Source organism: Phalacrocorax aristotelis, chromosome 2, assembly GCF_949628215.1.
Source record: "Phalacrocorax aristotelis chromosome 2, bGulAri2.1, whole genome shotgun sequence".
Taxonomy (NCBI): Eukaryota; Metazoa; Chordata; class Aves; order Suliformes; family Phalacrocoracidae; genus Phalacrocorax; species Phalacrocorax aristotelis.
Window position 1 is genome coordinate 38,008,956 of NC_134277.1, and position 15,439 is coordinate 38,024,394.

A 15,439-nucleotide genomic window follows, 5' to 3' on the forward strand; every position below is an offset into this window, starting at 1 on the left:
ATACATCACTTTTATTGCTCTGGTTACTTAGGTTGCTTGTTATTTGCTCTCACAAATGATTGAGGAAGAAGATGGCAGTATAGAAGGGCGCTCTAAAATCTTAAACAATCATTAACCTGGGACCCGATCAGGAGGAGATAGAGAATGTTACACTGGCGCTACCTGGTTTGCACGGGCACAGGGACACTCGCTGGGCAGGGCTCCTTGCACAGCAGTACTCATGAAGCCACTACGCTGCAGAGAGCTTGCCACCCCCTTCCAGCAGGAAAAGAGAGGTCAAGGACGTTTTGGGAGGATTTCTTCTTTCAGACTTGGATATTCATATACGTTTTTGTATCTCCTGGCTGTTCCTCTCAAAGTTTTCTTTGTGGGTCCAGTGCCTCTTCGCTCAACTTGCAAACTTTGGCTTGCTCCTTTCTTTCAACTAAATTCCCTTTTCCTCCTCTCTCACTTCAATATTCTCCCTCCCTCAGCTCCGCCAGCTCCGACTGCTCTTAGATCTGCCTTCCCGGGGTTTGCCCCACCCGACACACCTGGGACCTTCATCCCAACACCTGCCAGAGAGACAAGCCCAATACCTCTGCGTTCTTGGATGGTACCACTTCTCCTCTCGCCCAAGGCCACAAGGCAGTCATGCCACAGAAGCTACATTTTGTATGCACGGAAATACATTATTCTTTTATTACTGTGTTTGCACAAACTAGGAAAGTTATGACAAATGCTCTAGGGTTTTCTCTATAATAGTTATATATGCATTATTTGTGGATTTTTTGATATCTATTATGTATCAAACTTCATTTGCTCTTTGGAAGTTATCTGAAGAAGTTTATCTGCATTTTGAATGTCCTTCTCCAGAACCAGAGACCAAATAACTGGGACATACAGGTGGTCTGGAATAAAAGGAAAACTAATTGCCACCTTCATAAATGCACACTTCAGCTCCTACAGGTGGCATTTTGCAAAGCACATTAACTACTCAATACCCAAATACTTCTGGACAGGACACTTAAACATGGATGTAAATCCAAAATCTCCACAGAAACAAGGCTAAGATCTCTGGGTTTCTTTGAATCATGCAGATGATTTTCTAAAAATCAAACTTAAGGCATCAAATACAAATTATATGGAGAAAAAACAACCATAAATGGCAACCCCCCCCCCCTTATTATTTGTTCTCTAGGCCAGTAACCATAATTAGAGAAGAAGAAAGCAAGCTTCAGAAATTCAGAGGCTTGTGTTTTAAGCATCTAGAAGTCAGTGTGCTCCTGATTCATGTAGCTGTTTCTGACTAGCCCACAAATTTACTTATTATTAAAAAAAGGTGGTTTTTTTCCCCCCACAGAATCTTTGGTGCAAGAAACTCCATGCCATACTATATCGAGTACCAGTAAGTATTATAAGCAAGCAATTTTATTTCTTAAAAAAATAAAGTCCCTGAAGAACAACTACATGTTTATGACTCACTTCTATTGCACTGCCTATGGGAAACAGCCAAGAGATAGCAGCTGGGCAGGAGGCCAGTGGGGTCTTCTGATACTCATCTGGGCTTGTGTATAAACATGTTCTCATTACAGTTTCCATTGTCCGCCCCAGCCCAGTCCTTGGGAGTATTTGTTGTACTCATTCTTGTCTTATTTACCTTTCCATAATGGCTTTTCAGTGCAGAGGCCATCTTTTATCCTTGCACATTGTTTGCAAAAAGGAGCCCCATCCCTACTGGGTCCTTTAAGCAGTACTGTAATACAAATAACACATTTAAAAATAACATTTCTGCTTCTCAAACGTACGTCACCTAAGGCCAGACAAAAGAAAACTGTGTATATCCTCCTTTCCTTCTCGCTCCCTAAAGGAATGCATCCTTTCTCAGCCGTAAAGTGAGCCTGGCAATTACTGTATGTGCATGTCCGTGTTCCTGTTTGGAGCTCTATAATTGTTTTACAGCCCTGACTGTGATTATCCAGTACCCACCAGAAAATCCCAGTGCTTTGATCACAGGACTCCCTACCCAGACTCCACAAATAATTCATCAGAGGAGGGGGTTAAGCAGAAGGAAGATGAAGAGGAAACAAGAAACACAGTTGACACAAAGCTAAAAGGAAGGAAACAAAGATAAAAATGCACAAAGAAAAAAATCAGGCTGAAAAGAAAAAAGGGAGGAAACAGAGCCCACAGAAAAGAGAAATGAGGTGAGGCAGAGTTTAAGGAAATGTGTTTTCCTATCAGGACTAAACAGAGGTGAGTCTCTCAGGAAAATACGGTACTTTTTATTTGCTGCTGCTCTCTGTCTGTCAGCCTCTCTGAAGGTCGTTAATTTGTTCCCTGTCTGACTGTTCTAACATTAACGGTGTACAAGACATCCCTTAGACAGTCCTCATGCATTTGAGATGAAGGTAGTGAGATAGCAGAAGCAAGCAGAAACAGCTTGCTTATTTGGGCAATAAAAAGACAGAAGGCTGGCAGTCAAACAGAGAACAGACAGGATATAGCAAATTACAGGGTTCTCCTTCTAGCCTTTGCCATTAAGTGAATGTTTTCTGCAATGCATAGATGCCCTGTGGGCACAGTGACTTCTAACAATCACCACGGCTTGTTTGCTTCCTGAGCAAGGGATTTAGCTTTTATACTACACCCCTCGTCTGGCACAGCTTCTACCACACACAAGAAAAGTATTAATCTTAACTAATGTGGGTATATCTGCAAAGTAATACTTGCAAACAGTCTGAAAACATACTTTCCCTCTGCCCTGCCCCTGGAGGTGTTCAGTTTTTCCTGTAACTGAAGAGAATAACCATTACATGGTTAAGGCTGATCTCTGCAAAAGACAACTTGTGAATCACTAAGAAACAATCACGCTGCTTTCTTGCTCTTGTTTTAAGTAAGTATTGTCAGTATTAACTGATCTCTACAGGAATCCCAGCCTCGTGACCTGCTGCTATGGGAGCTGCTGCATCCAGCACAGCTGCGGCATCACCGAAACACGTTTTCATCTACTACCCAACTTCACGCACAGTTTATTCATTCTTGTCACGACTGTTTTACCTCAAATGTTATTGGTCTTCCTATACTTCTCTTTCATATTTCTGTTCTCTTTTAAGTCCCTACTTTTCAGTTATTTAAAGGAGAAGCCATAAAATAAAACTAGTATAAAACCAACCCAACCACCACTGCTTTTTCTAGGGTATAGGTCAGTGGTTGAATTTTCCAGTACATCATGCAAAAACGTCAAAAAATGATTTAGAAGAACTATGCCAACATGCTATTTCTGTTCCCAGATTTCAGTAACTATGTAACAGCATACTGAAGTCCAGGCTGTTCAATACAATTTCATCCGTGCCTGTACCAGTTCACGCGAAGCAATACTCCTGTCCTCACAAAATCATGGCATGTTCTACACCGGCTAGCTCAAGGTTTGAGGTTAAAGATGTTCCACTCCCATAGATGGACAAAAACTTTTCAAGATGGAGAGTAATTAAAAAGGTGGGGGGCTGGGGGTGGAACTGCTTCCCCTCACATCATGCAGAGGGATGCAAGCCCTGCACGGTGGGGCCAGACATGCTAATGGCTGTGCAGGCTGGTCACGGGGACTCAGACCCAGGACAGAACGATGCCAGAATTTCTCTGAGGCTCTGCCTTCCCGAGGTGACCTCTGACTTGCAAAACGTTAGTCACCACCTTCCGCACATCACCTTTACCAGGAAGAGTACCCTGGGCACAGTCTCACTAAAGGAGAGGCAGTCCCTCCAGCAGTTAAGCAGAAGGAATTCATGCTGGCACTAATGGGCAGAAGCTTTTTATTTAGTGTCTCTGAAAGGGACCCAAGAGATTATGTGGGTGGTAGTTCCTCCTGCATTCTGCAGTTAATTTGTCTAAATCATAGAAAGCTAGTTAAAAGAGTCACTATATGTAATCTCTCTTGACAAACAGGGATGCAAAAGGCTACACCCTTTGTAAAACTGATACCTTGGCTGTGCTTGAAAGGAAACCAGTGAATAAAATATGTACTCTGCTACAATACCACAAAAATAAATGCGAAAAGTCTATTAAAAAAGAAGGTGCAAACTGATTTTAGAGGCATTTTTTGGCCCTCCGCACTACATTCAGCAGGAAATGAGGTAGGCCTGCAGTACTGCTTACCTTATATCTTTTTTTACATCCAGGAACAGGACAGGCAAAAGGTTTCTCATCCCCTCCATTCATGCACATTGAACTAAGGATAGCTTCAGAGCTGATAGCACTTTCTGTAGTCCAGGACTCATCACTGTCTGATTCTTCATAGTCTACTTCCTCCTCATCATATTCACTACCTAGAAAAGCAGGGTAGTGAGATAAAACAAGAATAAATAAGGGCTCCGCAAGATAACACATTCTGCATTTATTACATCAGTTACAATGACTTGTAATTTCCCCATTTTTGTCTTTGCTGGAAGACAGTTATGTTTAATTTTATAACCCTCTCCTTCCTATAGTTATTCCTTCATAAAGACACCAGTGGTTCTTTTTCTAATAACGAGGACAGGCATTATTAATATATCTTCGTAAACTGTTAACTCTGTGGCACTGAAAGTTGAAAGGACTTAGTTTAAAATGCAGTTTCATTACTCCTCAAACACCAGGATCCATCCTTCTTTCCCAGTGCCCGAATAGAAACTGTGGTTTTTTCCCCCCCGCAATTAAAGCTAATTTTAAGGCTTTTCTTTATGCAATACAATACTGAAGAGCGTAATTCTACAGATCATAAACAGTGTAAAACAATATGTTGACAAGTCCTAATGCATTTACTAGCCCTTTGGAATTAATACGAATTATAGCACAACATTAATAAGAATTATATTGTAGCAATTACAGTTGTGAAATTCATTCCCTCAGGTGTGGGGATAAATTGCATTGTGTGGCTGCCCTGAACAGACCGCATTATGTTCCAGATATGCTACAACAGCCATTTGAGCAGCTGGTGCTGAGTTTATTTATTATTTTTAATTGCAATAACTATTAATGAAATTCTCTGAAGAAGTTAAATGTGAAACAAGAGAAATTAGAAAAGCAGAATTCCAACTATAAAAACACAGTTTAAAAAATAAAATTTAAAAAAAGCAGGGGAGGGAAGAGCCCCAGCTGATTAAAAAGAAAATATATGCACAGAGGGAGAGAGAGGGAAAGCTGAGGGAAACTTCTGTGGTGTCAGCAGGAGGTGGTGCTGTGTTTCCCCTCCCCTTTCTTCTTTCCCTTTCCCAGCTCTGCTAAATTTTATCCTTTCTGCTGAAAGATGATTTGGCTCCAAGCGCTGGAATAGCTCCCGTTATTAAAGACAGTTATGTGACACTTGCATGGCTCTATTTGCTTCCCTCATATGCCCTTTAAACGCACGCCTCTAAGCAGCTCTATGCGCCGAGAAAAAAATGAGACACATGCCTCACGGCACTTTAAAAAAGAAACATCCCGACCTCACAGAGAAAACCCATGCGGCAATGTACAATGGGGTCTCTGGGCTTTTTTTCCTTCCGGAGAAACTGAATACACACCTATCATCTCAAATTTTTCCCTTTGGATTCCCCCTCCCCCAGTACTCTCACTCAGACTCGGCACATCTCCATCATCGAGTAAAAACTCATGTCAACTGGTAGCTGCAAGTACTCAGGGCTCCTCAGCTTTAATCAGATACTGTAAGTTCGCTTACAGATGTCAGGCTATCCACGTTTCTTTCCTGTGGTTTTCATCCGTACAGGGTGGTGCGCAGATGAGGAAAGATGGATGGTTTCCCACCGTCAACAACTGTCGACATGAGCGCACGCACACAGGCTCTGCAGCACATCTGGAAAACTCTGCCCTGCTGACTGCCACTCCTTATCCCACACCGAATGAGCGAAAGCCAAAGAAAGCATTATTGACCTCTTAAAATATTTCTGAACTTTAGGAACAGTTAACCTAAAATGAAGTTAAGAGTTATTATAGTTTAATTAAATAATAAAAAAATGGAGGCAAAACCACAACTCTGCTTCTCCGATTTCCTGCCCTTGATTGTATCTTGATGGAAAGAATTCCTCAAGCTGTTCCTTTCAAACTTCTCAGCTCAGTGGGGTTTTTTTTTCAAGCAAATGCAACAGAAAACCCTATTGTAAATACATGCATGCACTCACAGAATGAGAAAATACACAGTTCTAAACACTGATACCAACGATTTCTGCCATTATAATCACCCCCCTTGTACGCTCCCTTAAGAGGGGGCGATTCCCTCCCAAATAAGATTTTGTCCTTCCAAAGAAAACATCGTTTGACACTGTACAGCACCTAGTAAGGATATCACTACTACTAGTGATAACAAGGAGCACAATTTTAGAAAACAACAATCAGTCCCCTATAAAACTGAGCATGTAATATGGGATATAAGGGAAAAGATACACAGAACAGTGCAGAGAAGCAGCAGTCATTGCAATCACGCCTTTCCATAGGTTTTCCTGTACTTTCAAGGCATCCTTTTAATTTTTATAATAACTTTGTACAGTAAGACCCAATTCTGTAACAACTTTTGCCCATGCTTCGCTTACAGGTAGATGCATTGAAGGAGAGAGACAGAAGAAACCAAAATGCATGCATAAGCACCTGTGAGGTCACACCATCCTTACGGTTTTCTTTTAATTAGCTTACCTGAACAGAAATGCAAGATTTTGTCTCATATAGTCAAACAAGTTGTTTAAACAGCATAAGCAAATGCTCTGTTGTCTTAAGCTTTTAAATCCAGACTTGTCACTATGGATTTTACAAATATGATGAGCTTTTCCAGGTATGAATAACCATATAAATATATATTCCTTCTTGCACCAAACAGTAATACTAACAATGCCAAGTACCTAAAAGGCACATTACTTTTTATACAAAGCTGGAACTGCAGACTATCACTGCTTTTATCTAACAGTGTCTTACTGAAATCAATTGCTTGTACTCTCTTAAAAAAATAAATTAAAAATCCCAAAATGTAAGAGGTATAAACAAAATGCAAAAAACTTACTGTCTTGAAAAAAATTCATTAGCGATAAAAATTTATCCTTTAAATAATTATGTTGTTTCAGTTGCCATAGAAAAACACCACCGATTTAGCCAGGCTTTTAACTGATTCCGCCTCAGAATTTAATTTCCTCAGTTGTCAGTGCCTAAGAGCGGCAACCCGTGCGGTGCCTCACCGATGGCGTGCAACACATCGGCGGGAGGGGGGGAGAGGGAAAACAAAAAGCACAACACACAGGTTGGCGCTGCCATAATAAACAGCCCCTAGACGAGGTATTTTAATTAAGTACTGTAAGGCCGAGGACGGTGGCTTTGCGAAGCCGTTCCCACGCCGAGCAGGAGTCCCTGGTCCTCAGCTACACGTCAGGTGTACAAACTGCAACCCGAGCCACCGGCTGCCGCTGGCTCCTTCAGGCAGCTTGCCAGGGTACCAGCAGCACGCTGACGGGGAAGTGCACAGCAGCGCACTTTGATCAAGATATAACTTGTTTTCTTCCTTTTTTTTTTTTTTAATTTTAAACTTGGTGTTTCACAAGAAGAATTGTAAATATTTACTTTTTAAAAGGAAAAAAAAACCCAAACAATTAAGCACCTTTGCACCTAACCTATGCCCTGTTACAGGGTGTAACAACTGCGTGACTTGGACAAGTATTTGCAATAATTCTTAGGAGAGCTCCGAGAGAGCTGGCTCACTGATCTCCGCGTGGATGTTGCCATGCACGTGGAAAACAGGACGCTCTGCTGGGGCACGCTGCCCTTCTGGGGGACCGAGCAGAGACGCTCCTGCAGCACGTGTGCTAACGGCGTTACCATTTCTTGTTGTGTAGTACTCAAAGGAAAAACATCAGAATTAGGCTTCAGAAGTCCGAATAGCAAAAACACCCTCCCAAAAGTCAACAAGACACAATGCTCTAAGATGAAGTATCTAAATATCTAGAGAGGAAAGGGTAACAGAGAAGCACGTGTTTTCAGCAAGATGATACACAAATACACAATATTATTACTGTAACTAAATACTTGTTCTACAATAGCAAGAAAACTGCCTTCTCCACCTCTCTCCTCTGGCAATGCTTTCTGAGGCTCCTTGCTAGCTAGCTCATTGCTTTTTACCATATCCAGTTTCATCATCTGGCTTTCATTCAGTGACCCTACATAGTTGTACCTCAGTCTAACCTAAAACCAATGTTTTATCGTCCAAATGACTGAGTAACATCTTCCTAATATTGCCCCCACCCTTGCATGCAATATTCCCTCAGATCTGGCCCACAAAGCCATTTCCCCTCTCCTCATTCCAGTGGCCCTGCCAAAAGGCTCACTTCATCTGTGTTGCCCCCAGCAGATCAAAAAATGAAACAAAACAAAGGGCAAGGAAAGAACGCTAGTTTTGGGGTTTTTCTTCTGGAATTTTCCACGCTGAGACAATGCCACTGGGCCTCAAAGAGAAGGTGGACTCCACTGGTGGAGATGCACTTGAGGTGAGCACAGACCTGAGGTGAACACCACTAGGCACAGCTGGCATAGTATGCTATATCAGAGCCAAGTATTACTTAAAATTAGTAGTTATGAAAAGACAGAGAATGTACAGGGTCACAAAATATTCCGGCAAATTATTTCTCTTTTAATTTTTATGCTGCATTTAAACACAACCCGTCACAAGTAAGAAGGCTGTCTGCATCACAGCACTTCATTTGCCGAAAGCAAACACATGCATGAAAAGGGATTATGATTACTCCCTGCATGGTAAGAAGTCTTTGTAGCATGATGAAAAGCAAAGTTGCACCATAAAGACTTGCTTTACCTCTTCATACAGTCAGTTTTGGTATCGAAATCAGCAAGAACATCACTTAATCCTGCAGCAAAGATCTCATCTCTTGAATGCCCATCTACTACTTCTTCCAGGGCATGAAATCAGTAATTTAAATAGCTCAGAAACATTTTGCAGAGAGTTTATCATTTGACATTCTGGAACAGATAACATCCCAGCTACACTGCTGAAAATCTGGAGCCTTATCTTGTATGTTTCTGGGGTTTATTCAGTATTCACACCACTGTAGCCAAGTTAAATTCTGCCTTTTGCGTGACTGAATTCATTCCACCATGAGATTTACAGAGGATTTTTTTCCCCTCAACTTTGAACGAATCTTGGTTCTTGCAGGTGTTGTTTGTAGTTATGTCAGTTTTTAAATCTAAAGACTTCTATACTCTGCCTTGAAATATAAAAAAGACAAAGCTGATGAAAACCAGCACAAGCTGTGTGTGCCATTACAATGAATACGATCTATCTTGACCTCTGATCAGGAACATTACGAGTCCTTCTTTCTCCTCTCATGAAAAAAAACCAAACTCAAAACATCCTTGTCAATTATTTTTGTGACCAGAAAGCATACATTTAAGTATACAGTGAATAACTATGAGCAAATAGCTTACTACAGTGGGAACCAACATGGGTAGTGTCACTGAAAGTTCATGGTAATTCCAATGATCTCTCATAAAAATTCAGCTTCTCACTTTGTCCCATGCAGGACTTGCAGTTTGTACTTCATAGAAACAGTTTTATGAGAGCACTTCTAATGTTAAGAAGCTTGCATTCCCATATACTGTGACAGCTTCCTTGATAAAAAAAAGTGAATTATTAATATTATGTGAATTTTGGTCTAACACTAAAGCACATTTACGGATTTGTCAAGCTTCTTCCCTCTGTGCCCATAGATGCACACAGGCTCCTCCATGCTCACCAGCAGGGAGAACATTCCCACAGCTGATACTCATTGCTGATCTAAAGACATATAAAGTCATTCAAAATGAAATATTCTTCCTTTATATAAAGCACAGGAAATAAATGCTAGGGGCAATCAAATACAAAACAGTTAAATAACATGAGTCATGGCTGCTATGGAAGTCTTTAGCCTAGAAGCTGTAGCAGGACTCTCTCGGCTGCAAGCTGGTATGGGTGGCATGATGCAGTGCCTCTGCAAACTCGGACAACAAATTTCAGACGCTGGATCATCCACACAGACTAGGCCAGGGTTTTTCCTTTGCTTGCTTGTTTTGGGGGGTGGGGGGAGAAGGGGACTCAGAGGACAAAGTGTTTTTCAGCCTTTGTGAAAGGTCCATTCAGATTAATTTATTGTATTTTCAAAACTAGTTTTATCATTCGTGTCCACAAAGATGATGCAAACACATGTGTAATACAACTGAAGAAAACCGCGAGTAGTTTGAACAGAGCGCTGTGCACCACTGCAGACACTGGTGTTGCAGATTGCAAGTACAATTCCAATGTTAGGATTAAGCAAACTACGTAAAGCAAGCACTAGGTTCACCACAGTGAAGGCCGGAGCCTTTCTTCAGCCAACGGGCCCAAGCACACGCAGTAAGTTTTCTCTCTTATCCCAGCAAATATCTCTGAACCTCATTCCTGGGAGAGAAGAGGCAAATCTGTTCTCAAAGCCAACTGCATGCTTGGCAGCTCTCCTGTCACTTGAGGGAGCTGCTTGAGATGGTTATGGTTTGTCAAATGGGCACTTGCCAAGGCTGGCAGAGACCTCCATCCCACTGCACGATCACAAAAGAGCCATCAAAATAACAATTACAACTTATTATTGACTTGGCCTTGCGCCGAGTGTGTGTGGGGGGAGGCTCAGGGCATGTCCGGCTGGCCGCTGCCAGCCCCCACGCAGCGGGTCCTGCGGGCTGTGTGGTCTGCGGCAGTCGCTGCCGGGCTGCTCTCACACACGCTCGCGCCAGGAGCACGTCCCTCGTCTTGTGCTTCAGCCGTCGCCACTGCCAGCATCCTACTCCTCCTCATGACACTAGTCAGAGCAGGATTTGGCCAGAAAAATGTCCTCTGGAGAAACCACCCTTCCTTCCAGCCCTCTCCTAGCTCAGATCAAGTATCAAGTGCTAAATAACAAGCTGTTTAGGAACTATTACTACTCAGAAGAACTAATTTTCTATTGTCTCTGGCTGAAACAAGGCTCGGTTAGTGAATAAGCACCAAGACAATTTCAAAAATGCACCTCATGTAATGATGTGAATATGGATTCACATGCAAAAAGCAATATGGTTTTTAACATTATCTTTATTGCACTGGAGAAAAGTTGCACAAAACCCCCCCACCTTTTTCTTGTTTGTTTGCATCGTCTGAAGAGTAGCTTTCAGACAGAAGGGTCTGCTATACTGAGGAAGGGAACATTTAAGCAAGCAAGGGTATAGGCAGATGTTTTGGACACCCTCTACCCTCTATCACAGTCACCACAGAAATGGCAACTGTAACGTGCACAGTCACAGAGACAGTCTGAAAAGATCCTTGCTACTCTCCCCTTGCTATTTTGCAGGGTGGTACCTCCAACAGGATGAACCCACAAGTAGTTATGCCCCCAACCCACGGATAACCTTAGTGTTTTAAACGAAATGGTAGATAGGTCAATTCCAACATCTCAAATCACCTTTAGTTTTCATTTAAATGCTCAGTGTAAGCTCATGCTGAATTTTAAGTGACTGAAAACGTATTCAATTACAAGGTTTGAATCCACTTTTCAAAGCATGCCAACACTTCAGATGCTATATGGGAAAACACAGAAGCGAATATTACTGTATTTTGGTACAGAATGACTTCAGCTGAGCTAGCCTATACAAGAAATCACCCTACAATCCTGGAGGTAGAGCTAAAATGATGAAGGTACAAAATAAACATAAAGGTTTTTATTCAAAGTACTATTAGTATGACATCAGTATTAGATTTTCTTATTTACTGGTAGTAAAATTGGGAACTACTTTACACATGAGATCTGCTCACCACTCAGGTTAAAAAAAAATAGTCCTCCAGAGCCAATATAGGGGTTGATGGAGCAGCTGGACTCTATTTGGCCTTAGGAGCAACTGTGCGCCACCTTCTATCTTGATGTATCTGTATCTTGATATTGGCATATCAAAGACCAGTCTTTAAAACGAAAACACAGAAAATCCCAATCCAGAGAGAATAAATCCACTAAACGGAGCTTGCACACCTGTATAAGCAGGTACGTTACAACTTATTGAATGTACAAACGTATGCAAATAAAATGGACATGTAATACGCTAGACAAGAAAAAAATTTTCTCCACTTCCAATTACTTGCGAAAGAGCAACTAATCACAAAAACATGCATGCAAAGAACCGATTCTGAAAAAAACAGTCAACCGATACCACGGCATGTGTTTTGTAGAACAGGACTTTCTGAGAAGGCTGCAGAGGTGCTAAAGCAAATTGTTACAATGTCACTGCACAATGTGCTGTTGAGGTTTTATGGTCACACTGCGCCAATAGTCTCGGGAAGTTATTTTGCATTCTTATATAAACTTTTTTTCCCAATCCTGTTTTCCACAAAAAAGGGCTTTCAATAATGTACAATCTTCTGTTTATACGTAGTACAGGAAAAACATGATAAACCCAAGAACACAATCTCTACTTTAAACTTATTTTAAAACTAGATCTCTACAACTTCATGTAAACACGAATAAGCTGTTAAACGCTCACCAGAAAAGAGCCTAACTTTCCTGTAATTAAATGGCAGTGTTTTACACGGCACTTTTTTAAAATCATGAAAATAAAAAAAGTAAATAAATAAATCAGTCCAGCAGACCCCTCCCAACTTGAGGCTTAACTTGTAAATTAATGTTACAGTAATAAAACCTATGCCAGCTGGAATCCTTTCTTTCTCTGGCTTTGGCACGAGCAGCAAGAGCAGGTATATGTTTGAAGGAAAACAAAGTAGGACATTTTCCACCTTTAGTCACAGGATGTTAACTGAACTCTGGCAAATGTTTAAAGATATTCTCAAAATGTTCAAGAAAGAATTAAAACCAGTTGGGGCTGAGAAAAAGAAACAATCCATCCTTCCTCCCTCCTCCTCTCCCCCCAAACATCTGTTCCAAACTTAAACTCCAAAAACCACAGCGAAGAGCAGCCGTAATTAATGTTATTTTGGCTTTTTAGTTGCTAGGCCTGCATTCTGAGGTTAGAAATACAAAAATACAAGTTCAGGGCACTATTACCATACTTAAGGACTCTCCTGATGCATATAACAAAAAGGCAGTTTTTCTATTCTCTTCTTTTCCCCTTTTTTTCATAAAAAAGAAGAAAAAAATAGAAACGGTATCAGGAAACAGTTTCATGTTTAAGATAAAGGATTACAATAAAAAGTACCTACATAAATGAACTACGGTTTATGAAGCTATGAAAATACATTTGAGACGTGTTTTATAACATTGGGTTAAACATGCTTTACAGCTGTAGAAAAGCTATTCAGCCACTTACAGTACAGGCCATAAAACTGCTAATGCACACAGCCCTTACCCACCCCGACGGCTGCGCGCTCTGCGTTCATCAGCGCACAAATCCAGCAAGGGTGCGCCGAGCTGCGACCCAGGGAACTGCTATCCCTGTGCAGGTAGCTCTCACTGCACGAGCATCACTGCTGATCTCAGCAGGATTCAGCTACGTGGGGATTTCCAGGGTGCTTCTGGGCCGGACCTTAGACCCTCACGTGTGAACGGGCTGAATCGTGCCAAAGGGATCCCGCAGCAGGCTGCCCATGGAGGACCAGGGTGAGGCGGAGCTGCAGAGAGCCGGGGCAGCTCAGCGCTCTTTCAGCAGCTTCAGGCTGAGGGAATTTCATGCTTATGAGCCCCAGGAGGGTTACAAACCCCTGACCAGCAACGAGGGAGGCAATGGCAGATTCTCCACTTCTGTGCACTGAAGGGCAGGAGGATTTATTTTGCACGAAAATATACTTAAATGTTATTACTGTACTTAAATAAGTTACTATTCTTATATAATATTGTACTTTTTATAAAAACTTCTAAAGTTAAAGGTTATTATACTTATATAATACTTAACCATTATTACTTTACTTAGGCTTCTGTCTACCTGCTTTTAAATGCTCTGACCATCTAGATTTAAGAAACTCCATCAGTATAATCTGAAAGATAGCCTTAATGACAATACTCAGAACTACCAATAAGGACTAAAATGCCTATTGATTACTGAGCCAGAATCAAGGCTTTCGTTATCCTGCCTACGCACAAAACCTACAGAAAAATCTGTTACGATTTTTAATTAATCCTACTTCATGTTTCTGAGAAAGAAATGCATTTTTAACACCCTAACATAAGAACACATTCAGTGGGGAGTCATGTATCCTCCCTCTTTTTTAAAAGCAAATATTCTGATAAAATAAATTCTTCACTGTGCCTGGTATGCTGTCAGAAACCTTTCTTTGAGGCTATCACTGTTTCAATCAGGTGTACAAAACATGTTAGCAGGTGTGAATTGTTTCAGATGATATATCACTGAGCTGAGGTTGAAATGAAAGTATTTTTCAAGTTGTTATTTTCCATTGCTCCTTGACTTCTTGTATCCCTTGGCATTAAAGGCAGAAGTGCTGAGAAACTGCTGTGAATGATGCTGTCTGACTATATATGGAAAAACCTTACAAGAAGGATCCTGTGCTGGCACGGACAAAGCACCAGGCTTCACCTTCAGGCAAGAATTAGGGTGGTGTCTTTCACCTGCCAGGCCACAAGCGCTAAAAAGACAAGAGAATATGTAGTTTCGGGGTCAGCAAACGTTTCAAGGCCTTTACCTCACCTGGTAATACACGAGAGGTACAAACCACCCTGTTTTTCCTAAAAATTTACATCATTTTGATGATCATGTACTGGCTAACATCGACTCATAATATACCATTTCCCCCGTGAAATAAACCTCTCTGTGTTTTAAGTCATTCGAGTGTGAAAAGGTATGTTAGACCTTGCTTTTTTCTACTTCTGATTTGCTTTGGCTACAGTGCAAGGAAAACTCAAACGTTTGCTTAAGTTTCACCATCTTCAGCACACTGAAGTGCTGGCCTAAATAAGTATGCCTTTTTTTTTTTCCTGCCAGGCACTGTAAAAACTCCTTGAAAACCGTAACTGCTTTCAGTATGCAGACATACAGCACTAGAGCGATTTTTTCAGTTTTCGAGGCACTACAATGGTACAAATAAATCCCATTCAATCTTGCAGTGTGATGTTTTATATATATATATATATAAATATATATGTATGTGCATATACATAGACATGATTTAAATAAGCACCTAAAAGTTCCATGTGCCTAACTACAGTTTCCAACTTTCTGAAAAACATTTGTGCTTTCAGGTAGTAATTTTCAAGGTAATTAGCAGATTACTTATAAAGCTAAATAGTAAAAAAAAAAAATAAAAAAAAAATCCTTCCACCAATTGGCCCTTGTAGTATAAACACACAAACATGAATGCCATCATTGTAACCCAGAACCACTGAAGTTCCTTTTTGAGTGTCAAGCTATTCCTACACTAAACCAGTTACGCCACCAGCTGTGAAAGGCAGGCACAATGTGCTTTCTACAAAATTTAATTTTTACACATTTGGAGGAAGAAAGG

At 41.1% G+C, this 15,439-nt stretch overlaps 1 protein-coding gene across 1 annotated transcript in view; it reads right to left on the minus strand.

Annotated features, from left to right (window-relative positions):
- The window catches only part of JAZF1 (JAZF zinc finger 1), a 195,607-nt gene that overhangs the window by 5,425 nt on the left and 174,743 nt on the right, over nucleotides 1-15,439 (minus strand). Inside the window, exon 4 of the mRNA XM_075083140.1 lies at nucleotides 4,135-4,304. Within this exon, the coding sequence (XP_074939241.1) occupies nucleotides 4,135-4,304 (170 nt within the window). The remainder of the gene's footprint in view (nucleotides 1-4,134; nucleotides 4,305-15,439) is intronic.